This window comes from Carassius gibelio, chromosome B13 (assembly GCF_023724105.1).
Source record: "Carassius gibelio isolate Cgi1373 ecotype wild population from Czech Republic chromosome B13, carGib1.2-hapl.c, whole genome shotgun sequence".
Taxonomy (NCBI): Eukaryota; Metazoa; Chordata; class Actinopteri; order Cypriniformes; family Cyprinidae; genus Carassius; species Carassius gibelio.
The window spans coordinates 11711919-11737832 of record NC_068408.1 but is presented as its reverse complement, the minus strand read 5'-3'; the positions used below and the strand labels follow the sequence as shown (position 1 = coordinate 11737832).

The following is a 25914-nucleotide window of genomic DNA, read 5'->3' as shown; positions in this document are numbered from 1 at the left end:
GAGTCTCCCATTAGTGATACTTGACACATGGTTTTAAAGCCCAGCCAACACTCAGTTCAAGGATGTTTTTCTTGAAAGGGATGATATCACTTTCTTGCTGTGCCAAGTGCAAATCCAGGAAAGACTTATGTGGCCTTCCAACAAGTTTTATTCCAATAAATAGATTTTTTGACTGTGAAAGATGTGATGTAGATGTAAACGTGTTGTGAATCGCTTCTGCTCAGTTACCCAGGTGGGCCAAATGCTCCGAGTGGCATGGGCATGCCGCCTCATACACGACCGCCATCTGATTTCACCCAACCTGCCGCTGCTGCCGCTGCAGCCGCCGTCGCTGCCGCCGCTGCCACCGCAACAGCTACTGCCACAGCAACCGTGGCAGCCCTGCAAGAGACCAATAAAGACATGAACCAGTACAACCAGGTTGGACCCTCACTGGTTTTGGCTTCTTACCCTACCCTGGGTTTCTAAATGAGTCCTCTTATTCATCTGAACTGCCGTTGGTCTTCTCCACAGGTCTGCTCCTCTTTCCAGATGGGGCCTACGCAAGGCTACAATAACCAGTTCATGAACCAGCCAGGGCCCCGTGGGCCCCCGTCCATGGCTGGAGGCATGAACCCAGCTGCTATGGGTGGTGGCATGAATAGCTCCAACATGAGTGGCCCGCCAATGGGTATGAACCAGCCCAGGGGCCCAGGGATGGGGCCCTTCGGTGGCCATGGCCAAAGGATGCCTCAACAGGGTTACCCTGGACCCAGACCTCAGTCCATGCCCATGCAGGGCACCAAGAGGCACTATCCAGGAGAGGTAAGACCACCAATGGTTAAAATAGACCTTCAGTAGATATTTTGTATTGGCTATTTGTGTTGATGAACCAACTGTTTTTATTTTCACAGCCTAATTATGGAGGCCAGCAGTTTGGACCCAATGGCCAGTTTCCCAACCAGCAGGGACAGTACCCTAACCCAAACGCTTCTAGACCTCTTCCTTCACCCAATTACCCTGGGCAAAGGATGCCAGGACAACAGGGCTCTGGCCAGTACCCTCCTACTGGGGTAGCCATGGGCCAATACTATAAGGTAAATTCATATTGCTAGGTCTTTGCAATGTTAGAAATGTTCTTGAGGAAATTGTGTAATTTGGCTCACACTTTGGAAGATGCCACATTCAGTTTAAACTTGCAAGTTTACTTTTGGTAGGTAAAAGAAAATAAAATAGTAATAGCAACTATCTTGATTTCTTGCTTTACATTTTGTGTGCTCTTTCTAATTTCAGCAAGAGCCATTTAATGGTCAGAACAACAATTTCTCTGGAGGTGGTTATGGGTATAATCAAGGAAATGGGGTAGGTGGTGAAACTATACACAATTATGTGTAATCTTCCATTTGTATTCAGGGTAAAATATACAGATTTGCTGTATATTTAGTGACTCTATTCAGTAATCATGTGTGTCTTTGGTTAAAGCCTCCTCGGCAGGTGGTGAACTACCCCCACTCGCCGGTTCCTGGGAACCCCACGCCACCCATGACCCCAGGAAGTAGTATACCGTACATGTCACCCAGTCAAGATGTCAAGCCCCCGTTTCCTCCAGACATGAAGCCAAACATGACTTCTCTGCCTCCACCTCCAAGTGAGTCACGCACAAAAAAAAAAAAAACCCACACACGACCGTTTCATTGCATTGATCTCGACTCTGTTCATATTACAAACTCAGTCACAGTCTATCAGAATAAACCCCCGAGAACCCTTTGATCTGCCACCTGCAGCTGAGTGGGAAAAAAAGCCCCATTGAACATTTATCTGAGATTCATGCATTTTTCACATCCACTCAGAGTTCATTCATAATATATGTGCTTCGGTGAGAAAGGGTGAAACTAGGTGAGGTGAAAGCCAAACTTGAAAGCATCTTACACACTGATACTATGGTCTACTTGGGAAGACTATGAATCCATCTAATCTTAATGTTTGTTCCTGTAGCCAACCCCAACGAGGAGCTGCGTTTGACGTTCCCTGTGAGAGATGGAGTGGTGCTGGAGCCCTTCAGATTAGAGCACAACCTGGCCGTCAGTAACCACGTCTTCCATCTGCGCCCCTCCGTCCACCAGACGCTCATGTGGAGGTGTGCATGTTACTGCTCTAAACTGTGCATGCTCTTGACAATGACATCCTAAATATTTTAAGATCTTTCTGTCATCATTTACACACGCTCAAGTTTTTCCAAACTTGTATATTTCTCTTTCTACCGTGGAAGCAGAAGCAGATCGTTCATGCTTCTCGTTTTAAAAGAATAAAAGTGAATGATGATTCAATGCTATCAGTCTCCAAAAATGATAAAAGACGAGCACTACAAAAGCACAACTTCTGATGCTGCATTTTTCACTAGATTTGAATATATACATAGGAAAATGTGTATACTTTTTCTTACACAAAGTTATTGCATGACCTCAGAACATGCACTTGTGTTTAAAAGTTTGAGGACAGTAAGATTTTTTTTATTTATGGAAAGTCACCATTCACTTTCATTAAATGCAACATAGCAGTGTGAAGATTCTGCAGACTGTCTTATGTGCAGAATGAGTTGGAACGTTATGAGGCCTGTTCCATTAATACTACACCCTTCACCTCATGACCAACAGATCTGATCTGGAGCTGCAGTTTAAGTGCTATCATCATGAGGACCGACAAATGAACACCAATTGGCCCGCATCCGTCCAAGTCAGTGTCAATGCCACCCCACTCACTATTGAGAGGGGCGACAATAAAACATCCCACAAACCCCTGCACCTAAAGCATGTGTGTCAGCCAGGGAGAAACACCATCCAGATAACGGTCACAGCCTGCTGTTGTGTGAGTATTCCTCCGTTGCTCTTCAATAATGTATAGTCTGTCATTTAGTGGCCGTGTCGGGGAGCTGTTATACAGCATGTGATATGAAATCAGATAACACTGATTTGATGCAGCTTCTGTTCTCTGCCTTCCCACTACATTTGCTGGTATCAGTTTAATGCTTTCCTGTCTGAAAGCTGAATGGTACAGATACTGTATCGTGTAAAGGATATTCTGATGTGAAGATGCTTGCGAGCGGGTTGTTACATGTTTGGTCTTGTTGCAGTCGCACTTGTTCGTGCTGCAGCTGGTCCATAGGCCATCGGTGAGATCGGTCCTGCAAGGGCTCCTCAAGAAGAGGCTCCTTCCTGCCGAACATTGCATTACCAAAAGTAAGTAGATGCTGCATTCTTTGGAATCTGTGGATGTCTGTCACCATGTATTATCATCTTCATCAACCCCTAATCTTTGCAATGTCTCTTGTCTGTTTTCCTGCAGTTAAAAGGAACTTCAGTAGCGTAGCAGCCTCCTCTGGGAATGCCACACTAAATGGAGAGGATGGAGTAGAGCAGACAGCCATCAAAGTGTCCCTCAAGTGTCCAATCACATTCCGACGGATCCAGCTCCCTGCTAGGGGACATGACTGCAAACACGTGCAGGTACACATCATTAAAGTGTTCTTAATCATGTTCTTGTTTTCCCAAGAAAATAAAAATCTAAAGATTAATTTCCAGAATAAAAATGTTTTTTGTCAGCTAAACCTCTTACACCTAAAATGTTTCCTTGAAATAATAAGTGAATATTTCAATAATTTAACCACATTTTCACGTTCACGGGCCTCTGTTGTTGTTGTTTAGTGGTCACATGTCATGCATGTGAACTTTAATGACTGAATTAATTATTCACAAACCTTATAGTTCTGTCATGAACAATTTGGAAAATCCTGATTTAAGATAATAATTCCTTATCAGAGTCACTGTAATAAATGTTGAGGTTTATGCTTGTAACAAGCTAACCTGTAAAGTTTTTACACATTTGTCATATGTGACCCTGGAACACAAAAACAGTCTTAAGTCACTGGGGTAAATTTTTAGCAATAGCCAAAAAAAAACAAAAAACATTGAATTTACAAAACTACAGATTTTTCTTTAAAGGGGGGGTGAAATGCTCGTTTTCACTCAATATCCTGTTAATCTTGAGTACCTATAGAGTAGTACTGCATCCTTCATAACTCCAAAAAGTCTTTAGTTTTATTATATTCATAAGAGAAAGATAGTCTGTACAGATTTTTCCCGGAAAAACACGACCGTCTGGAGGCGTGATGTGTGGGCGGAGCTAAAGAATCACGAGCATCAGTAGACTTTTTTTGATAGCGTTTGGAAGCTGTGACATTACGTGAGGACAAAACCAACCAAAACAAACCATGGCTAACAGTCAGATTCAGCGTATATTTATGATCCAGAATCAGATCCAGAGGCTGAAATTTAACAAGAGCAGCAGCAACAACAGCGTCTCTATGTGGTATGTACTGAAACTGTATATATTTGCTTAGCGGTTTTGGAAAATGACTAAGTTCCACTTTGTCGTCTTATTTTTTATTTTTTTTTAAGCTGTAACTTACTTGTGGGAAGTGCAGTTTGATGACAACATCGCATGTTGTTTACTTGATGTGCTTACACGCCGATAGCTAAGTTAACAACACAGAGATATTTGAAGCCATTTCACTCACCGCCTGCGGTTCCAACACACGATTGTGACCCTTTTTCGTTGGGACTGCATTATCCTTAAGAAATAAACGATGTGCAAATCCGTCGTCAAACTGGGCATTGTTTGTAAAACAAGCATCTTCGAAATGCAGGGGAACAAACAAAAACACTTGCACAACTCCGTTGATGCTCTGTAAAAATAAACTCCATCCACTGGTCCCTTAATGCTGTTTCTCTTTAGGTAATCTGTGCAGGGTTTTCTTGCCCTGGCAACCAAAAACACAGTCCTTTTGTGACATTTCGCGACGCTCTCGCTCTGATCAGTGAAGTCTGTTGTGCTCTCATTGCTCTGCTATACGGGAGCGCGCGCTCTTCCGGGAGAAGTGCCCTCAGGACCCATATAAGGAAATTCCGCTCCATCTAACGTCACACAGACCCATACTCGAAAAAAACTTTCCGAAACTTGTGACAAACCGGAAGAGGTGTTTTTGGAACAAAAATACTCCTTCAAACGTACAACTTAATTTTTGAAACTTTGTCCATGTTTAGCATGGGAATCCAACTCTTTAACAGTGTAAAAAACTCAGTATGCATGAAATAGCATTTCATCCCCCCTTTAATGACAAAATCATTACGATATTAATTATAGATCATGTTCCATGAAGATATTTTGTAAATGTCCTACCATAAATATCTCAAAACTTAATATGCATTGCTAAGAATTAATTTGAACAACTTCAAAGGCTATTTTCTCAGTATTTTGATTTGTTTGCACGATCAGATTCCAGATTTTCAAATAGTTGCATCTCAGTCAAATATTGTCAGATTCTAATACATCAATGGAAAACTTATTTATTCAGCTTTCAGATAATGTATAAATAAAAATTTAGAAAAATTGACACTGGTTTTGTGGTCCAGTGTCACATATGACACATGTGTAAAAACTTTTTAGGAAAAAAATATATATAATGCTATTTTCCCTCTTGAATACATTTTCCTCATTTTAAGGATGTTAAGACCCATTTCAACAAAACAAAAATACTGATTATGATCATTGTACTTTTAGATTATCACTCATTTGCGTTATGTAAATAAATGTGTTTGGGAATTTCCCACATCATCAATGCAAAATTTGTGGCAAGTGTGTGAATCAAAACAAAGTGTGCGAAAACCCCACAATCCCATGCCACTGTTACTGCAGTTCTATATATATATATATATAGATTGAATTAACATTTCATTTTCTGTTGCAGTGCTTTGACTTGGAGTCCTATCTGCAGCTGAACTGTGAGAGAGGAACGTGGAGATGTCCTGTATGCAAGTACGTTGCAAACCACACAAGAATTGTTTTGGGCAGCCAAATAAATGTGATCCGCTGTTCCTCTTGGCAGTGTGTTTAATATGTTTCGGTCTGTCCCCAGTAAAACAGCATTATTGGAAGGGCTGGAGGTGGATCAGTACATGTGGGGAATTCTCAATGCGATTCAAAAGTAAGTTTATCACTCAAAAATTGGATCTCACAGTTATTCAGTAAGAGCCCTGTAAAAACGCACCTGAGATATGATTGTTAAATTATAAACATCCCATTATTGGCAGTCATGAATGTTGTTCTTGCAGTTCGGAGTTTGAAGAGGTCACCATCGACCCTACGTGTAGTTGGAGGCCAGTGCCCATAAAGTCAGACATTCATATAAAGGAGGACCCAGATGGCCCTCTGGCCAAGCGTTTTAAAACCATGAGTCCCAGTCAAATGATCATGCCTAATGTGTTGGATATGATCGCCCAGCTGGGTCCCGGCCCTTCACCCTACACCCCCCTCCACCCTCAGCACGGAGGAAACAATGGCGAATATGGGGGCCAAGGTAGAGGTCAGCACCTGTTCAGATTCTCTGTTCTTTCCTTTCTGTCTGTCTCATAAAACAGTGCTTAGCGTTTTACAAGCTTCATTGTTTAGGTATGCCTGATTTTTTTCCCTTCAATCGTAACAGTCAGAAGAACTTGCGCCTGTGAGCTCTTAATAGGCTGGTTTGCCATCCAAGCTGTCTAAACCTCTCTAGCTCTTTGTTTCGGTGATTCTGAGGTCATCGCTCCTCATTGCTGTTTCTCTGTTTTATGCATCAGGCAATAGTTACCAGGGCCATGGAAACTTTGACTTCTCCCACAGTAACTCTGGTGGCGGAACTCCCATGAATGACTTCATGCACGGACCCCAGCTCTCACATCCTCCAGACATGCCCAACAGCCTCATGGCCCCCGACAAGCCTCTCATCCACGGCATGCCCGACTCGGTAAATCACTTCATACCCTTAGGTTTCCAAGCTACAAGAGCTGATGTTTGAGACATATTTTACTCCAAGATAGAGACCCCCTCACAATCTCCTAAAAAAAAAATGTAGGTCCAATGATACTAGAGTAAAATGATGCATTTAAAAAATAAAAAAAAAGGTAGTGGCTAATGCAGTTCAATGTCATCATTTGCTATAAATTTTTTAATGATATCGACACGCATACATGTGTGTCAGGCATTAGAACAAATCTCATTGGTTCTTGAGCATCACATGCAGGTTTGGGCTTCCATGTTTACCAAATGTACTGTGCGTTATGTATATATGTTGATCATTGTATAGAAAATAAAAATGGAATCTTTTTATAAAGTGACCATACTTGGTTTAAACTGCTCAGTCATAAGGGATTTCTTGTATAAAGCCTTCATAACCTTTTTGAATATTTTAAGTTTCAGTTACCTGGACTTTCAGGTTACATTAAAATATCATTATTATTAATAAGGGATGAAGCTGTAGTTTGTCGAAGAAAACTGTAACATGCTGTGTCAGTATGGTAAACTTTGTCTGAAAGGTTTGGTCCCTAATTCATCTCTTTTAAAGCCTCACTGCTACAGCTATCAGAGCACGTATACACCTCCAGAAATAACTTAAGAAAATTACTGTCAGACTTTCCTATTGGCTTACCACTTCAGTACTGCCATTAACAACATTATATTTAATACTAACATGATGTGTTTTAAAATAAACGTCTCATATTTTACACCTGCTGTGAGCAAGTCTCTTCTAATCAATCTACATACAGGTCTGTTTTTGTGTTGATTTCGAACTTGAAATATCTAAATCTCCCCAGAAGTATGTAAATGAACTATTTTCCTCTTAGTATTAAGACCCAAGTTATACTTCGGTTTTGCGTAGATGAATTTGGCAAATATATTGTTTTGCAAATCCCCTTAGTTTAATGAAGGTGTATGTGCTCCGGAATCATCTGCATGGCATCCGTCTTGCTCTCTGTCTGTCTATGGCTGCTCTCTCAGTCAGTGATCCACTTTATGCAGATAGACTCATCGCTCCTGTCTCCTCCCTCTGCAGATGCCTCGTCCTGTGAGCGCTGATCAATCCCATGCTTCCATGCAGCCAGGCATGCACGCATCCCCTCACCCCAACAGCCAATCAGCTCAGCCATTGCATCACAGCGGCCCCCCATCCTCCCAGCCCCCACGCCAGCCCCCGCCCCCCCAGCAGCCAGGCCAAAACAGTCACCCACATGCTGACATGACCTTCAACCCCGCCGCCGATGGGCAGGCAGGTGGCCAGGGACCTGCAGACATGCCCGAGCCTTCTCTGGATGTGAGTATCTACACTCATGTGCTACTTACATTTCTCACACAGTCATGTAAGCCACACGCTTTCGTCGTGGTCCAAAGCACTGAGCATTCTGACACGTTCTAATCTATGGAATATTCTGGATTCAGTACAAGTTAAACTCAATCTTTTTTCTAAAATTCAAATCTTTTACTAAATCTTTCTTTAAAGTTATATCCAATTTTAGAATGTCTTTAACAACTTAATGCCTTCTCTATATTTTTATTTAAACCGCTTTATAGCTAAAATAATACTCAACCAACAAATAACGCTCAAATAAGACTAAATTTGACAAATTCAATTTACCTGCCTTTTATAAAATGATTCGCTTAACTACTTGCCAAAAATTGTCCAAGTTCATTCTTCTATTCTCAGAGCCTCGTTATTACCTTTTTTTTTAATTTTTACTTTTTACAATGGTTGAATCAAATGTATTTTGTTGTTATTCCTTCTTATATCATGCCACAAATTTTGTCATTTGAGCTTAACATGTATTGAACCAAGTATATTTCTGTGTTTATTTCCCAGTATTTTCACATTTCTATAAGGTCATTTGCAAGATTTTAACATAAAAGTGTCTGTCTGTCTCTCTCTGCAGCTTCTGCCAGAACTGGCGAACCCAGACGAGTTGCTGTCATACTTAGACCCTCCTGACCTCCCCAGCAGCAGCAATGACGATCTGCTTTCCCTTTTTGAGAACAACTGACTTCTTTCGGCCGGCCTTTTGTGGAGGCCCTAATTTGTTTGGCTGTCAGGAATCGAGAGACACCTGAAGACTGACTCTGTACTTTGCAAACAGGAACCAGCCATCCTTTTGCCTCTTCCTTGTGTAAATATCTCACCCTTTTACAAGCAACCTTTTCCACACATATATGGCAGCCATGTTGGTTGGCACTAAAGTGATATCTTTCAGTACTAATGGAAATACATGTGCAGCTATAATCAGTTCATATGAATACGTCACACAGAACTATGCCTGTGCTCACTAGGAAAGTATTGTAGCATTTTTAATTCAGATTTGTTTTCCTTTTGTGAAAAGACCTGAATAGAATATATATATATATATATATATATATATATTCTTCCTATACCGGCCTCTGTGTGTTCGCAATCTCTTGAAGGTTTGTTCTTCCAAGTTCTACCACCACGGCTTCCCAAGTCCTTGTCTGCAGGATGTCCACACTGTTTGTCTGTCCATCTCCCTCAAAAAAAGCACAAGAGAATGCGTCAAACTGCACCTGGAAGCCTGTAAAGGAGACAACAAAAGGGATAAAGCTCATCTCGGAATCACCAGAATGCTCTAACCCTCCCATCCCAGAGACTAATGATGGGAGCCTTGCGAAAGTCCTCCAAACCCTCACGCCACAGGACACGAGAATGTGTTCTGTTCTAGTACACCGCGCAGCTTTGCACCTCATTTTGTAATGCGATTCATATGTCCAGCACCTTCAGACATATGCATCATGTTCTAAACAAATGCTAGAGGGCGTCACGGCATGCATTCTTTTCCTTCTCAAGACAGAATTGCAAACATTTCAGCACTGTACCCATAATATTGTGCATCTTCCGACAGACTGTTCCTCCTCCCGCAACGTCCTGTGGATTCTCCACACTAGCGGTCACAGAGCAAGAAGAAAGCAATTCACATTTCAAAGGGAAGTCAGTCTTGTGTCATCTGTCTTCTCTGTGAGTTCTCTTCCTGCGTGAGGCTTGGTCGTCTTAGGCCCTTGTGTTTGCACCCCTCTTCAAACTGCATACAATGTTGAAAAATTCACTGTTGCCAATCGCCCCTTATTTTAAGTGATACTGTTCTGTTCCTCAGTCATTTCTTCTGTTTTAATGCAGCTTCATGAACTGTTGTGTTAACGTTTTATTTTATAATGCACAATATATTGTTCATATAATGGTAATTATTTTTCTTTCTGTTGTTAAAAATGTGTACATTTCTCAAAAGATGCCAATGGATTACCAAAGTTATGCGCCCTGAATGAAGAAGGTGACCCAAACCTATTTTGACAAGCCCATTTTTAAATAGTTACCCATAGAATTTAATCAAATGTATGTTTCACTTTTAGCAGTGTGTTTACAGGTAATATCATAGTTATTACACCCCAAACAATGAAGAAAATGTTAGAATATTATATATATATAGATTTTTACTTTTTAATTCAGTTATATAATGAATCTATATACTATCAGTACCCATCAATGCATTCAATTCTTACAGAAAATGTACATTTCGGTAAAAAATCAGTCTAACTTTTATATCAGTGTACAAGATGGATTTTCTTTAAGATTTCTTAGTTTTTGTTTTTAAATCAAAATGGCCAACTTGAATAATAGTCCGTATTTATGATATTTGTAACCACATTTCCGTCATACTGATGTTACAATACTGTTGAAGAAGGCTGACATCTGTACACCTGAATACTGTTTGGGATGTGTTTTGTTTGATGAAACATCACCGTCTAAACATGTTTCCATTTTAAGTTATTTTTTTATGATTTGCAATATTAGTTTTCAGTTCGTTTTTTTTTTCCCCCTGTACTTCTTGATGTAGAATTATGTACAAAAATGATGTTTGTCGTTGACAGGAAAACGTGGGTTCAAGTTCTATAGCGTTTGTCTGTAGTTCACTTGTATATCCTTTCTCAAAGATGCACTGCCACATATTCGTTCCCACAAATAAGCATAAACTGAACTTAAAGACTCCTAAGGTTGTCGGCTCGGAGCTGTCACGTACTATCGTTGTACAGTCATTGAAGAGGCAGTGAGTGCTGAGGCAGGAACAGAAGTGTTTAAATGAAATAGACAGTGTGTTCACTACACCGCTACAGGTGAGGGTTTAGTGAGGGTCGAAGGAAAAAGGGGGAAGGGGCACATTAGGGATGCATGTACATATGTAAATGATAAATAGAGACACGTTAACAGAAATGTATTCATTTTCCCCAGGGGAATGTGCATTGTGTATTTAGAATTTGTAAAGCTTGCATCCTCCCATCAGAATCTAAATTGGGTAAAATGAATCTGTGTTTGTTAGCGTCTGTGGAACCTCTAAGCATTTGTTCACTTTTGTAAAATATTCATCCCACATGACTGAGGAATCTGGGGAGGGGATAAAAAGAGACACATTTGTGTAATATTTAGCTTATGTGTATTGCTCCATTTCTTGTGTACTTAATAAGGTGCTACAGAAGATAATGAAGAAAATCCTGGGGAAATAATTTGGACAATAGGGACATGGGGCCAGGGGCGGTTCCAAAAGATTGTAACCAAAATCCAGAGTTTGTACAATTTTGATATCACGATCAGGAAAATGAAAAACGAATATGAGGTACAATCTGAGGTGATTGGCACCAAACGTCGCAGTTGTCTTTGCTTGTACATTCTGTTGTACAATCATTTCATATTCTAAACTGGTCAGAAGAAAAAGAAAAGAAAAAAAAGAAAAAACTAATTGTGATTTTTAGTCTTGCAAAACTGTATGTAGTTAGATGCTGTGACATCCTAATATTTATCTAATAAATATGTATTCAGATGAAACAAGTTTTTTCTGATGTTTCCTTTGGTGTGCATGCATAGCTGTGAGAACCTGCAGTGATAATCCACAGGACTACAATTACTGCAAGAAAACAACCATAATGAGAAAAGCAGAAATGGGAGGCAAATGTTTTCTATGTGTAAAAAAAAAAAGGCTTTCTCATGGGAGCACATGGGGGATAAGATAACAGGGGGTTTTACTCGAGTCTTTTGGATCAACAAGATAAAGAGAAGCTTAAAATGTAATTGAATAGATTAAACCGAATCAATACAAACTAGTATTTCGGCTTATCAGACCACATGGTGTCGCTGTTGATATTAACTTGACGCTCTTATGGCTCTCCATTCTTTAACCATAGAAGAACATGTCACGTGCTGTTTGTGTACGCTAGTTATAACCTTGAGTGCTGTATCCGTTGATGGAGTTTCAACACTACTACAGTAAGAATGTTACAGATGAAAAATCGTATGAAATATTGCTCTGTCGCCATCGCTGCGAACAGACTGGTTTCAGGACCGGTGAAGAACCCTGTTGTCTTTATGGACATTGCAGCTGACGGAGAGTTCATTGGAAGAATTATTATTGAGGCAAGTCATGGGTCATTTAAGCTGAACTGCCGTTATTTGTAATGTACGTTAACATTTAAATGTTTGAATCAGAGACTTTTACAATGAAAAGAGCGAGAAAAAATATTTTGTGTGTGTGAGTGTGTGTCAGTGATTGAAAATAACTCGAGTAATTCATGTTTTCACCAGTAACTTAGTTTCTGTTGTAAATATGGCCATTTTTAATAGTAGCTAGGTTAATATGTATTTTTATGAATAACGATATTTGTAATATAGGCCTAATAATTCATAAATTAGAATAATAACAATAACGATCGTTGTTATAATAATTATTATTGTGTTCATTACGTATTATTAGTATTATTAAAATATATCAATAGTCTAAAGACAGGTTTTTCGTACTTTATTTGCAGCTCTATGCTGACGTTGTACCCAAAACAGCTGGTAAGCAAATATAGGTTTCATAATAATCTAAAAAAGAATATGTAACATTAGTCTAAAAATATTTATGACCTTGCAAAAATTACAAATGAAAAATGTACAATTCATTTTAGATATTCTACGTTATATACAATACAGTATAATGTATAAAACATGATTAAAAAAAAAAACTATATAAATGTCACTGTTTTATACAGTGCAGTTCTCATATTGGTTCTTGTCTTTCAGCAAATTTCCGGGCCCTTTGTACAGGAGAGCATGGCTTTGGATATAAGGGCTCAGTATTCCACAGAATCATCCCTGAGTTCATGTGTCAGGTAAACCATTAGTGCTACTGTTCACTGTGCCCTTTAGCATTACCCTTGTTTATTAAATAAAAATGTCATCTTATCTCTTCAGTTTTGTTTATTTATTGGTTATGAGTTACATGGTTTGGTCCTAAGGCCATCTTATGATTGATGTTTTGCTGACAGGGTGGAGATTTCACTAATCATAATGGCACTGGTGGAAAATCTATTTATGGAAAGACATTTAATGATGAGAATTTCAAGCTGAAACACACTGGACCAGGTGATGTCACTGCTGTTATTGTTACTGTACCATACTTACAATAAACTGTCACCAAAATAGAGAACATCTTTTGATTACACATAGGATGAAACATATAATTTTTTAAGAATCTGTAAAAGGTTCGAAATAAAATGTTAGCAATAACTAGAGTTCTACTATGGTGCTGTATCCTCATTGGTAGCTGACAACATAATTTATTCAAAATGCTTTAATAATGCAATTTGTCAATGGAGGGCAATCCAATTCTGTGGAAATCCATAGTTTCTTTCTGCATGTGTCTAGACATGGTATCTACTCAGTTCCTTTGGAATCTGATTCGGCTCAATTTCATCATCACAAGCCTCTGGAAATGTGCAAAATCTGCATGTGGATCTGTTTACAGCCACAGGGTGGTAGTAAGGCTCCCTCAGTTGCAGAAATCCTTTTGTAATCTTCAAGCAAATGACCTACTTTCTAAGCAAATCAAAGCCAGCCTATCCTAGTGCATTTTTGGTGCCAGGGGGATCCTACACCAGCAAACCCTCTTGATAGATTAATATGGGCAAATCGTGTTGAGTTGTGTAATACATGACTGGATGTAATTATAGTAGAGAGCTGTAACTTACCCGACCCAGATGTTGTCTTTCATCCAGTACCCCCTGCTGCTTTTCAAACTCTTATTTTTTATTGTGGAACTGTTGATTGTTAGATTTTTGCCTGAATCTCTATACCATTAAATTATTCAAAGTGACAAACTTGCCTATAAAATGCATGCATTAACTCCGGAGGTGGTCTGATTTTCTCTTTGTCTCTCTCTCGTAGGTGTTCTATCTATGGCCAACTCTGGGCCTAACACAAATGGATCCCAGTTTTTCATCTGCACTGCAAAAACAGAATGGTATGATGGTGAAAAGGTTTTTGGTTTTATTGTTACTCATCCCAAGTGCTGATGTTACTCTCGTTCTCTTTCAGGCTAGATGGCAAACACGTTGTTTTTGGGCAGGTCAAAGAGGGAATGGAGACGGTCTCTGTGATGGAGTCCTGCGGCCTACATGATGGAGGAACTTTAAAGAAGATTGTCATCACAGACTGTGGAGAACTCAAGTAACCAAGGATGTGCATTCATTTCAATGTGATCGAAGGGTTTCACAACAAAACTGCTTAATGCATGTAATTTATAGTAAATTATTTCATATATATATATATATATATATATATATATATATTATTATTATTATTATTATTATATATATTTTTTTTTTTATTATTATGATTATTTTAATGTGTCAGTCTATGGATCCATTGAGGTGTTTTATGCTTACTAAGTAAGCAAATGACGTATGGTGATTACTTACAAATCTTGCTTGTGGATCAAATGCCCTGGGCCATAAGGAAATTTATACTGTTAAGCCTTTTTTTATTATTATTATGATAAAAGCTATACAGAGATTGTTTACTTTCTGAGAACTATGCCAGTGAAACCCCAGGATTTTTTTTTTTAAATAAATATATTATACATGACATATGGAATTTCTTCCAGGATATTTGCATCCTGTGCCCAATTCTTTTTTTATTTTTTTTTTATTTATTTATTTAATGACTCAAGGCTGTTTTCTAGACGAGGACTGGCTACAACTGCAGCAGTATATCTGGTTGAGTGGCATGCTTTTTAAATCTTCTTGAGAATGATCCTAAACCTTTTTTTAGAATTTCAAGTGACAAGATTTCCTGTCCCCCTAAAGCAGGATATGGCATCCTGTTTGGCTATGAAAATTCTCCACCTCCAATGGTAAACTTTCAGCAAGAGTCTTCTGAACATGTTCAGACAATAGCTGTGGAGACAGTCGAGAATACGAGTTTGTCAGACATTATAACTGCAGCCAGATGACATTCACAAACCCTGAAATGAAAATGAGCAGTCCGTTTTAGACGGTGTGTAGGTGTAGCTTATCACAGTAATGCCTTATGAAAGTAAATTATGAACCTTTGTGGAAAACACTGCTCTTTCCTAAATGAAACCATATGGGGTCTGAACTCACAAATGGTTTGTTTGACTTCTCCGATTGCAGTGTTGCCATGGAGACATTCTCAGTCCCGCTCTGTTTAAGTCTGCATTGTTGCAACAAACTTGATATAATTTGGGCCTCCACCCTCTAGTGAAGTTTAAGGGATTTGGAATGTGTAGGCCAATTACTTAAAGTTGGCTTCGAGAGAAAAGCCAGCGTCATCGCCAAGTCCTGATGTTCACATACAGCGCTCATGTGTTTACAATCATTACAAGTAATTAGGCCGAGTGAAAAAAATACACATCTGTGTCTTCAAACCTGTGCTGTTGCGATGACCAGGCGAACGCTGAACTGAAAGAAACACTCTTCGGGGCTGTTCGACTGTAAATGAATGTGATGTCAGAATGACAACTGTTCCCTAAGGCTTCAGACTATGGTTTTCAATTACACAAGCATCATTCCCAAGGACCATATCTAAATAATTAATCAGTCCATACTGCCTTCAGCGTGACTGATTTAAAATGGATACAATTTCCCAACACCCAGACACGGGCCAAAGAACATGTTGAAATCCAAAAACAGGCTCTACGTATATTTGGCACAGATTGAACAGTAATATATATCATTGTGTGCTATTAGAAAAAAATGAAACGGAGTCATGATTCACATAGGCAATGTTTTAATCGGACAAACTTCTAAAAGCACAGTCTTCAGTTTTCCTAACTAACAAATAAGGCACATATCGGAATGCCGTTTCATGGACGCAGAGCAACAGATTTCATCTCGTCCCACATTCTGTTGCTCGGTCCACTCCAATATGATGACAAATATTTTACAGACATTACAAACATAAACATACTTAACTCAGTACATTCAGAAAATCTATTAATGGTACTGGAAACCCAGGAGTGAATAGGCATTTATTAATGACTAACAATTAGAGAGGTGTATTCTACAAAAGATATCTCGGCTAGAATTAAACGTATTAATATTAAATAAGAATACATTGCACAAATGATAAATCTCGAATTATTTAAAAAACATGCACATGCAAACTTCAGTCCCACACACTTGTTTGAAAAATAGTCTCTTTTCTCTCTCTCTTTTTTTACATACGAAGAAAAATATTTCGAAATCATTCCTGGACTTGGCAGTAACTGGAGACGGCTAACTAGAGCTCACAGTTTCATACAGTATGGGCCTGATTCACAAACACATTTCGACCATGTAAAAGGTTTGTACGTGCAATTCAGTGTAATGGTCAATGACTGAAGTTAGTCACTTTTTTTTTTTTTGCCACTGTTTTGCATCTATCAAACACCTCAGTAAAAAGGCCCTACGACTTACAGTGTGCGAGTCAGTCTATGTTATGTGAAAAACAGCTGTTTGTGATGGAACGAGTGTTATAAGTTTCCTATAAATGCAAATCAAAACATTCATGCTGTATTGCAAGACACGAAAAGATTCTAAACAACGTTGAAGCACACGTATGCTCGTAACAGGTTAGTTTACTATATACCGATAACATCTTGAATAACAAAACACAAATAAAATGGCTTTTAAAATGGCATACTAATTATGTACCAACTTTTGAATAATATTCTATGTAGTCATCAATATTTTCTTCATAGAGTAGCTTCTGTTGCATATTTTATACAAAGAAAAAGAATTGAATTGTTAAAAAAAAAGAACAAAATCCTTCCATAAATATTTCTGTAGGATATAACCAAAGATTATTGTAAAACAGAAAAAGAAAAGAAAAAAAAGAAAAGAAAAAAACTCTTGCATCGCAGCATTTTGCCCTTTTTTCACATACGTTTTAATATTGCATCATAACATTTTGAAATCGCTAACTTGATAATGATGGTAATCGAATATATACAGAAAACACACACTAGTATCTTTGTAAGGGAAAACAACAAAATCTTGTCTGGATATCAAATTGTTCCAAAATCTTCATTATCTATATTGTTTCCAAAATACACATACCTTTAATAGAAAATAACAAGTTTATACTGAAAGAGAGCTATAAAAGTCAAGTATATGTATTTCAAGACAAAAACACATGCGCAAAAAGCACTTTGTATAGTTTTAAATGCATGTACACTGTCAATACCACAAGCTCTGTCTTTCATTCAATAAAGTAGAAATCAGGGGAAGCTCATTTACGTAAATATGCCTTCAACAAGGGCTGTTATCATTTTAGTCACGTATATAGTGCAATGCAACTATTTTGCAATAATAAAGCAAATTTAATAACAACGCCTCAATCTAGTGGTGCATTGGGTCGTCTGTTAAAGTGTACAGACCTGACACTAAACTGAATTGATCCCAAAGATGCAAGGAAATCATTATGTGTAGAGTACCAGCCATTGGTGATCAGCATTTATGATGAATCCACGGTAATCATTTATTTCATTGGTTATTTTCATTATGCCATTCATTACGGTGTTTATCAAAAAGCAGAGGAACTCATTCCAGCCTAAATGAGGCCTGGAGTAAACCTTGGCGTGTAAGAATGTGCGCACAGCGAAGCCATTAGCAACAGCAGAAAAACACCGTTACCAAGAAATAAAGGGTCTCAGAAACAATGATGACGTCCAGAGAACAAAGCAGCGACTCGCAGAAACAGTCTTGTTTTTTATTTAACAGTGATCTAATGATTGACTCCCTGGCAGTTTATTCTCCTTGAATTTCCCGTCAGAAACTCGAACACATTTTTTCAGCTAAAGTAAAATTGGCTGGTTTACATCTAATCGGCTCCTTTAATTCCTCAGCATCATACATGACATTCCTTGGCAAAACTCCTGACTTTTCATAACCAAACTGTGTTAAGGCACTAGACGTTCCCTTCAGACAAGATTCCTATCTTCATCTGAGTTTATTCCAATAAATGAAACATTGACTAATATTCAACAGAAAATATGTGTACTCCAATGATAAGTAAACAATTATGCACACTGTATTTACCATGTAAATGCGTTTAACTTCATATGTACATCTAGGATTAACAACGCAATGATAACACAATTCTCACAATATCCATCTACGGCTTCTCACTGGAACACGTGAAGCTACATTTATTGTTTAATAATCCTGGGCCACACTCAAATATGATCAATTAGTACTTTGTGTGAGCCATAAAAAGAGGTAAAGGCACATAGATGATGTCCTGTACACACTTACTTCCATCCAAATATTAACAACCTCCCTTCAAAATATTCTCAATCAAACGTTTGTCTCCAAATGTCTTCCAATTAAATGTACCCAAAGTGTTTTCTCGTTACATCTCCAAAAAAAAAAAAAACTCTTCAGCATCACTTCCTTTGTCCTTCTTTTCCCTTTACAACCATATATTTGTCCACTCAAATAGAAAATGCTTCCCAAAAATCACAGTTTAAACTGGGTGTAATTCATCAGGTATGTTTGTAGCCAGTGCATAACCATGCACATGTGGGGTAAGGCAATAAAAACGCTAAAAATTAAGGATTTCATTCTGAGATATGATCAGAATGATTGTGTAAACAGCAGAAAATTTCTTTAATGAAACATATTTTAGTGCAAGGGTCAAATTCAACATTCTTAAAAAATAAAGGTTCTTTATGCATCCATGGTTCCATTAAACATCCCTAGAAATTTTGCATTGCACAAAAGTTTCTTTATGGTTCTTTAGGTTATAAAAAATGGATGATTTAAAAACTATTCTTCTTCTATGGCATTGCTTTGGGGGGAAACGTTTTGTAACCTTTTTTAATTTCAAGAGTGGAGGATGTGAATGAGTCATTTTGAATTGAAAAATAAATGTGTTGCATAATATTGAAATGAAAAAATGACATTTTTTTGAGCGGTGTTTATATAAGACAGATGCACATTTCATCTGAGATGTGTCATTCAAACACACTCTTTCTCCTGAGGCAAATATCTCAGCGCAGAGCAGGAGTTATGTTTTTATATGTTAGCACATGGACTGAAAAGCTCACATTTTGACCCCTGTACCAAAACACTTCAGCTTTACATGGGTTTCTAAGACGTTCGAAGCAGTTCTCTGGCAACAATTGACAACATACGTAATCACATTTCAAAAGTGTAAGTCAGCTAGCCATGGCTTTGTTTCGATCATCCACACACTTCATTCGACTGCGCACCAAATGTAAGGAGCTGATGACTCCGCATAAGCTGCAATGGTTTTGCATAGTTGCCAACAACTCCATTCAAATGCTCCCAGGGCTGTATTTAACCAACTTGACAAAAACATCTCGCATTTGGCAATTCATACACGTTCGTGAAAAATATAAACTACCTGACGCACTAATCCGAAGCTTTAGAAAGTCCTATTCTACAGTAGTTTCTAATGGCAAGAGGTGGGGTTAGGCAATACCTGTCCAGATATAAACACTGATGAAATTATCCCAGTTTAGTTAATTCAATTGCACTACGAAATGATACACAAACATAAATAAATATATGACACAAAAGCTAGGGATGGAAAGTCCATTGTCCCTCTGTTAATTCACAGTTAATATGATGTGCTATTGACCCAAAAACTCTGCAAAGGCACACTGGGCCCTTATATGAGCAAACTAACGTGACACCTTTAGTGCTCAGCACATCCTCATAGTTCACTTGGCAGGGAGAATGAAGGGAGAGTCTGTAAACACACAATCAGGGGATGCAATGGTGAGGTAATCCACTGCGTCCCATACGGATAGAAATACTGTCCCAAACATATTCAATTGTCCATTATACACAATAAATGCGTTGCATGCTTCTGATACACAAAGCCATTACTAGCGTTAGAGATATTTACATGAATATTTTGGCACTTTTCACTTTTTCTTGGAGCGATTGGTAGGCGAAGCGATGGGAAAGGGCGGGGACGACCTCGGGATCCTCCTTTATTGCACACGGCGGCAGTAGTAGCCCAGGACTTTGCACTTCTCGCACAGATGCTGCGGGTGTTCCTTGCTCTGGTCGGAAACGTCCAGGCCGTCGGGTTTCTCTAAAGGACGCTGAGAGGAGCAGAACATGTGAATCACACTTTGAGTGCATGTGTACTTCTGTCCACAACATCAGTCAGGTTGAAACTGGAGATTTCTTTTTATATTTGGCTAGACTCTTTGGAGATATGGTTTTGGAGACTAACTATCAGGATCTCGTAGGTCCAAGTCTCAAACCACAATAGACCAACCGCAGGGGTGTGTCAGGAATTTGTTTAGGATGGCTATCAAGAGCCAATACGTCCTTCTTGTGTTTGCAATCGCTGCCAGAAGTACATGTTTTGTTATTAAAACTTCATTTCATTTTTGCCCCTCTGTAATTTTGCAGAGATTAATATACAAGAGGATTCCAAGCAAGTTTAGGTGCCTACAGGATTCCATCACTCATGGGAGGGAAGACTCCATAGCGAATCTTTGTCTTGGACGTGATGCAAAAGACATACACGAGCCAAATCTTTTTGGCTGTTGATCACAAATAATACTTTTGCAATTATTTGTTTTACCACCTGTTGCTTTTAGAAGATCGTTTTACAATCTTGTTATTCTTTCCTGTAGATCTCGGTTGCGCTCCGTGAATTACGGAAAACCAGGTTACGACGGGCCATTGGGAGGAGACAGTGCTGTAACCGAGGGAGTGTTTGCTTGTGAGCCAAAGGCTTTTGTGAACGATAACCAGAGGAAATGTCTAATACCTCCGCGAATTAATAATTTGGCAACTGCAGCCTGATGCTCTTAATAAGCAGAACAAACTCCTGCCAAAACCAAAAAACCCAGGAAGCTTGGGGAGGACTTTATATAATTCCTCTGCTCCATGTCTGCTCTCATACTGTAAAGATGTCAGCCATGTTCCCTGTGCATGTCGTTAAATATGAGAATGATAAAAGCAGGGATCTCCGGACGCATGCTTCTTGAGCACATTCTGACTGTTTTATGCAGCAGTGTGGCATTGGCACTACTCCGATACTTTCTCCATCGGAGAGGCTGGAGATATAAAATACTTTACGGTCTGGAGTATTGAGCGATTTCCATACTGCACAACTTGGAAGAATGATTTCCATTGTGAGAGAACAATAAAAACTGAAATTTTCATATGTTTGCTTGAGTTACAGGGAAAGAAGGCCAGCTGCAAACCCTTAAATGCCTTTTGATATATATTGCAGTGCGCTGCACATCTCACACGCTTACTGCAGGAAACATGTTAAGTAGGTGAGACTGAAAAGCTAAAGAATTTGCTTGTCAGAAGGGAATTAACCATAATACTCTGTCCTGTGGAAGAGTTGGCCTTCTCAACAGCTGGTTCCTTCGGTATGACGGCTGCTAATGCATGTGGATGCAAAACTACTTGTAGTGACGGTAAATGCAGTGAATGCTTCCCTCCCAAGAGCTATTCGCATGCCTACCTGCCTAGGACTGTGTAGTGCTTCTTTAGAAAACAAGGTTAAACATGTCTACAGATGTCATTTAAGAGTAACAACAATAATGCTTTAACCCTTGCCTTATTGTGTACACTACAATATGTGAAACTAAAAGTGTGTTTCATATAGAAATATCCAAACAAACAGATTTTATTCTGGTCAAAAACATTATTTAACTTCAGATGAGTTCAGTGTTCATTTTAGTTCCTGAAAAATGGCCCCTATAAGGGTATTTGGGTTAGACGGACGCCTTGAGTTTGTGTCTCAAGTTTCAAGGGTACCTGCTGGGCCCCATCTATAAGAACTTCTTGGAAGATTCCACCGAATGTGCTTACTCAGATAACTGATGGATTATAACAACTTGCATGTAGTATTTTAGTAATAAAGTATCAGATTATATGAGCTGATAAAAGACAAATGATATACCTGTTTATGAGGATAAACATTGATATGGCATTTGATGCATTCCTGTCCCATGTTGGCCCAGGAATTCCCACTCATCCACTTCCTCTTGCACTTAGGGCACTTGTATTCTCCAAAACACCTCTTCTTGCCTTGGTACGGAGTCAGTCCTTCTCCTTTGGGTCTTGCCTGAGAGGACATGTCAGAGACAGAGTCTGATTAATGTGAGCTCAGATTAGAAAATCTACATTCGTCCGATCAGCAGAAACAGTTCTGATTTAGTGCAGCTCGGAAGTCATTTGAAGTTCCTGCGGATTGTGGAAAATTTGTATACATTTGTGACTGACCAAATTTTATGTAAATAATTAAAGCATCAAGCCATCTTTGATGTTATTGAGTACAATCATCGTGCAGTTTTGTTAAGTAAACCGCTTTGTCATTTTTATTAAATTCTAGCTGAAACCGATAAGCCGATAATTATTTTCATATTATGGACAATAACCGATCAGTGGCTGATATTAAAATTCTGCACAGTTTGTTTAAATTAATTAAAAATAAAAGTTTGGATGTTGCAGACTTACAGAATGGAATATTGGATAATCATTTTGAGATGTTCTGTAGAAAGCATAGGTGAGCTAGAGACATGACTAATTATTAAAAATCTATAGGATTGCCTTTTTTCCCTTTTACAACGGATAATTTTCTCACAAGGATTATTAAATTATGGGAATAGTTTCAGCTAAGTGAGTCAATGCTGACATCAATATCTAGGCCTCTATAACAGCGAAAAGAAGAGACTAAGTTTTTCCTTTGAGCATCACAAACATCATTTTGGTCGAAGTTTGTCCAAACCAAACACACTTAAAACGCTTGACTCGAGTCTGTCAAACCCTGTCACAACTGATTCTATGCTGCTCTGCGAAAACACAGAAAAAACATCTAAACAAAATGTTGATACTCACAGAGAGCTGCTAACTTGTAATGTGACCCGTTCTTTTTTCTTTCTTTTTTTTCTCTAAACTGAACAAGATGCTATGTGTGGTATGGCAGACTTTTGCTGGAGAGTTCAAACTCCAAACCACTACACACATTTGAGAACTCTGTATATGGGGAATTCTAATGATTTTAATTATGTAAGTGAATTCAAACCTCAACAGATAATTGCGGTGTGGTCTCAGTATGCTTTCTGGTCACAGAGAGAACATTATTACATACCCTCTGCTTCCTTTTTGACTCAGCTCTCCTAAAAGAGAATAGAAAAGTGGCTAGTAGTGCATTATGAGCACATACTCCATGAGTGTATATGATTTTTTACCAAATTGCTGTGACACTAAACAGGATTTAGGATGTGAATCCATGCATCCAACTGTGTATAATCTTGCATAGCTAATCAGTGGATACCAGAGTGTTTATTCCAAACTGTTAAGGAGATGCCTAAAGCTGCTTTAGTGGTAAGAGGATCTGGAAATGAAGTTCCAGGTCCCATATGAGCAAAAAAGAAGTGATATAATTTATTAGCATCTGCTTCTATCCACCCAGAGCCAACTGGCCAACTGACACACTTCATGCAAAAGGCTCTCCTCCCCAACCTTAAACACCATGAGTCAACCACTGACAACAAAACTGTCGACAAAAGTTGGAAAGCATGACGGTTGTGCCTGTTGTTTTGCCGATACTTTGAAACTTTGCAGAAAGTCTGACGCAAGGCCATCCCTGTGATGGGTCCAGTCCCTGTGCTATCATAATGCTGGTGGTCTGGTGGGAGGGAGGTCCTAAATCAGAGAACAGGCAAAACAATCAGCGATATCTAGTGTCAGAACCACTGCTTTCCATCACTGGTTTCCTTCAAACATTTAGTAATTAACTCAACATGGAGTTTGATTTTGGTGTCGAGGGCTCCCCCATGGTCTGAAACTCAGGTGTGTGCCAGATGCCCTGTTTTTAAGTATAGTATTAGTTCATGGATGGATAGAGTTAAAGCTTTATATCATAGAAGAGTAATATTGGGAAATATTATTACAAATTATTTTAAAATAACAATTTTTATTTATAATATAAATGAGAACCGAAACTGCAGATCATGTGACACTGAAGACTGGAAAAATGGCTGCTAAAAATTCAGCTTTCCCAATACAGGAATTAATTACATTTTAAAATATATTCAAATAGATTTTTTTTTTCATTATAATAATATTTGACTATTTTCCTGTTTAATGCATGTTTGATCAAACAAATGCATCCTTGGTGAGCATACAAAAAACAAATTCTGAATTTTTTTTTAAAGATTATGGTGTATATTTAGTATATAGGGTTGTATAAACCTCGGTCACCTTGCCTGCTAAACTGTACCACAAAGCAAACAGTGGGCAGATCTCCTCGGATCGCAACTGGACAAGACAGGACAGGCACTCGTAAGTTACGCCATCTCAACAAGAGAGATTTTATCAGCAGTTTTGAAGAATTCACAACTCTGTGAAAAAGGCTCTATATATCCAGCACTGCAGAGGTCTCAGGGGGAGTGATTTTCTGTTTACAGTAGTCTGAGCTATTTTGGTTGTTTTTTTTAAATAGATTTTAGACCAATAGAGCTACACTGGCAGTGAGAAGCAAACCTGGTGAATTTGACATTCTGTAGGTCATATAGAGGAACTAAGACCTAAGAGCAGGAATGGAAAGGGGATAAAATATGAACAAACAAACAATGTTTTGTTAAATATGAGTGAAATAAAAATCAAAAAGATGGACTTTTTTCTTTAAATAAATTCATTTGAAACACATTAGTCTTGCACTAACCACCGGATCAAAATCCACAAACCCAGGAACCCAACATTTATTATCCTATTGTTTTAGCTCTGAAAATATTCCTCCCACAAAATAAGCAATTGCTCAAAACAAAACACACATTATTTTCCAAATGCAACAATCTCAGAGGAAATAAAGCAGCGGAGAGTACGCTCTACTTACAGTCACCACCAGGGAAATGACAAACTAATGGCGTTGTCAGAAATGCCACAGTCTAAACACATCCTGACCGAAGCCTGTGTGTTGCAGATTTGTGTTTACACAGTTCTACCCAAATGCATTGCTCTGGAAGTAATGTAACCATTTTAACCCGACCCGAGCTTAATGGACACAGCAGGTTTGTGTAAATCAATCTGGCTGTTTGACCAATGAAAACAGCTTTAAAGACAGGAAAGGGACTCGATAAGAGCAACACTGAATGAATAGCTGATTTGATGTGTTTGATATGTCTCTCCCATCCTGTCACAAGTCAGTGTTTACTTCAGAAGCAATATGCATTAGCTTTGAGAAGGTTTTTTTTTTTAAGAAAGGCCTCACTATCCAGCTGTTCAAGCGAGTTATAAAGTTATTTTTGGAGCAAAAATAGACAAAAACAGCCACTCACCAAAAACACACACCCCAAATATATTTTCTGCCTGTCAACACTCAGTAAAGTGAATCTTGTTCCAAAGACCCCCACATTGTTAATCCTAGCCGCCTTAAATGACAGTGGGTTCACACTGTGAGGACTAAGCAGAACATTTCTGAGCTTCTGAATGCTTATGACATCGAAGAGATCGAAGTATCCAGTGACTGTAAACACTTATGGAGAAGAGAAATCAGATCGAGCGTCTCCTCTCACCATTCCTCCAGCTGTGGTCCCTATGGAGACTGAAAGAGGGGGGCGATTCTGGCTGTCCTCGCAGCAGAGCCAACCTCCCCGCAACAGGACAAATACCACAGTACGGCAGTCATTGCTCACAGCTGGAGACGTTCCTCCAATCAGGCCGTACAGGACTGAAGGGGGAAGGAAATCAGAA

At 38.8% G+C, this 25914-nt stretch overlaps 3 protein-coding genes across 14 annotated transcripts in view; 2 read left to right on the top strand and 1 right to left on the bottom strand.

The window, feature by feature from the left end:
• The window catches only part of LOC127970778 (zinc finger MIZ domain-containing protein 1), a 135817-nt gene extending 124095 nt beyond the window's left edge, over nucleotides 1-11722 (top strand). For 9 of the 11 annotated variants that reach the window (XM_052573505.1, XM_052573504.1, XM_052573506.1 and 6 more), the window contains 15 exons: nucleotides 225-420; nucleotides 514-804; nucleotides 894-1076; nucleotides 1273-1341; nucleotides 1462-1627; nucleotides 1975-2116; nucleotides 2634-2844; nucleotides 3110-3215; nucleotides 3322-3482; nucleotides 5783-5850; nucleotides 5951-6019; nucleotides 6147-6397; nucleotides 6651-6817; nucleotides 7904-8161; nucleotides 8775-11722. In XM_052573505.1, the coding sequence (XP_052429465.1) occupies nucleotides 225-420; nucleotides 514-804; nucleotides 894-1076; nucleotides 1273-1341; nucleotides 1462-1627; nucleotides 1975-2116; nucleotides 2634-2844; nucleotides 3110-3215; nucleotides 3322-3482; nucleotides 5783-5850; nucleotides 5951-6019; nucleotides 6147-6397; nucleotides 6651-6817; nucleotides 7904-8161; nucleotides 8775-8882 (2446 nt within the window). In that variant the 3' untranslated portion in view covers nucleotides 8883-11722. The remainder of the gene's footprint in view (nucleotides 1-224; nucleotides 421-513; nucleotides 805-893; nucleotides 1077-1272; nucleotides 1342-1461; nucleotides 1628-1974; nucleotides 2117-2633; nucleotides 2845-3109; nucleotides 3216-3321; nucleotides 3483-5782; nucleotides 5851-5950; nucleotides 6020-6146; nucleotides 6398-6650; nucleotides 6818-7903; nucleotides 8162-8774) is intronic. The other 2 variants (XM_052573507.1, XM_052573509.1) reach the window with 1 other exon arrangement.
• A 346-nt stretch (nucleotides 11723-12068) lies between these two features.
• On the top strand, nucleotides 12069-14794 carry ppifa (peptidylprolyl isomerase Fa). Of its 2 annotated transcripts, XM_052573516.1 has the most exons (6): nucleotides 12069-12304; nucleotides 12697-12727; nucleotides 12953-13041; nucleotides 13198-13294; nucleotides 14096-14171; nucleotides 14246-14794. In XM_052573516.1, the coding sequence occupies exons 1-6, from the start codon at nucleotides 12164-12166 to the stop codon at nucleotides 14379-14381; spliced, it is 570 nt and encodes a 189-aa protein (XP_052429476.1). In that variant the 5' UTR covers nucleotides 12069-12163; the 3' UTR covers nucleotides 14382-14794. The 2 variants fall into 2 exon arrangements, with proteins under 2 accessions (XP_052429476.1, XP_052429477.1); XM_052573517.1 differs by lacking the exon at nucleotides 12697-12727 and having other exon boundaries at nucleotides 12253-12304.
• Nucleotides 14795-15941: 1147 nt separating this feature from the next.
• Nucleotides 15942-25914, bottom strand: part of LOC127970780 (zinc finger CCHC domain-containing protein 24) — a 32784-nt gene continuing 22811 nt past the window's right edge. The window contains exons 3-4 of the mRNA XM_052573515.1: nucleotides 22118-22282; nucleotides 15942-20288 (exon numbers count right to left, since the gene is read on the bottom strand). Coding sequence (XP_052429475.1) covers nucleotides 20175-20288; nucleotides 22118-22282 — 279 coding nt within the window. The 3' untranslated portion in view covers nucleotides 15942-20174. The remainder of the gene's footprint in view (nucleotides 20289-22117; nucleotides 22283-25914) is intronic.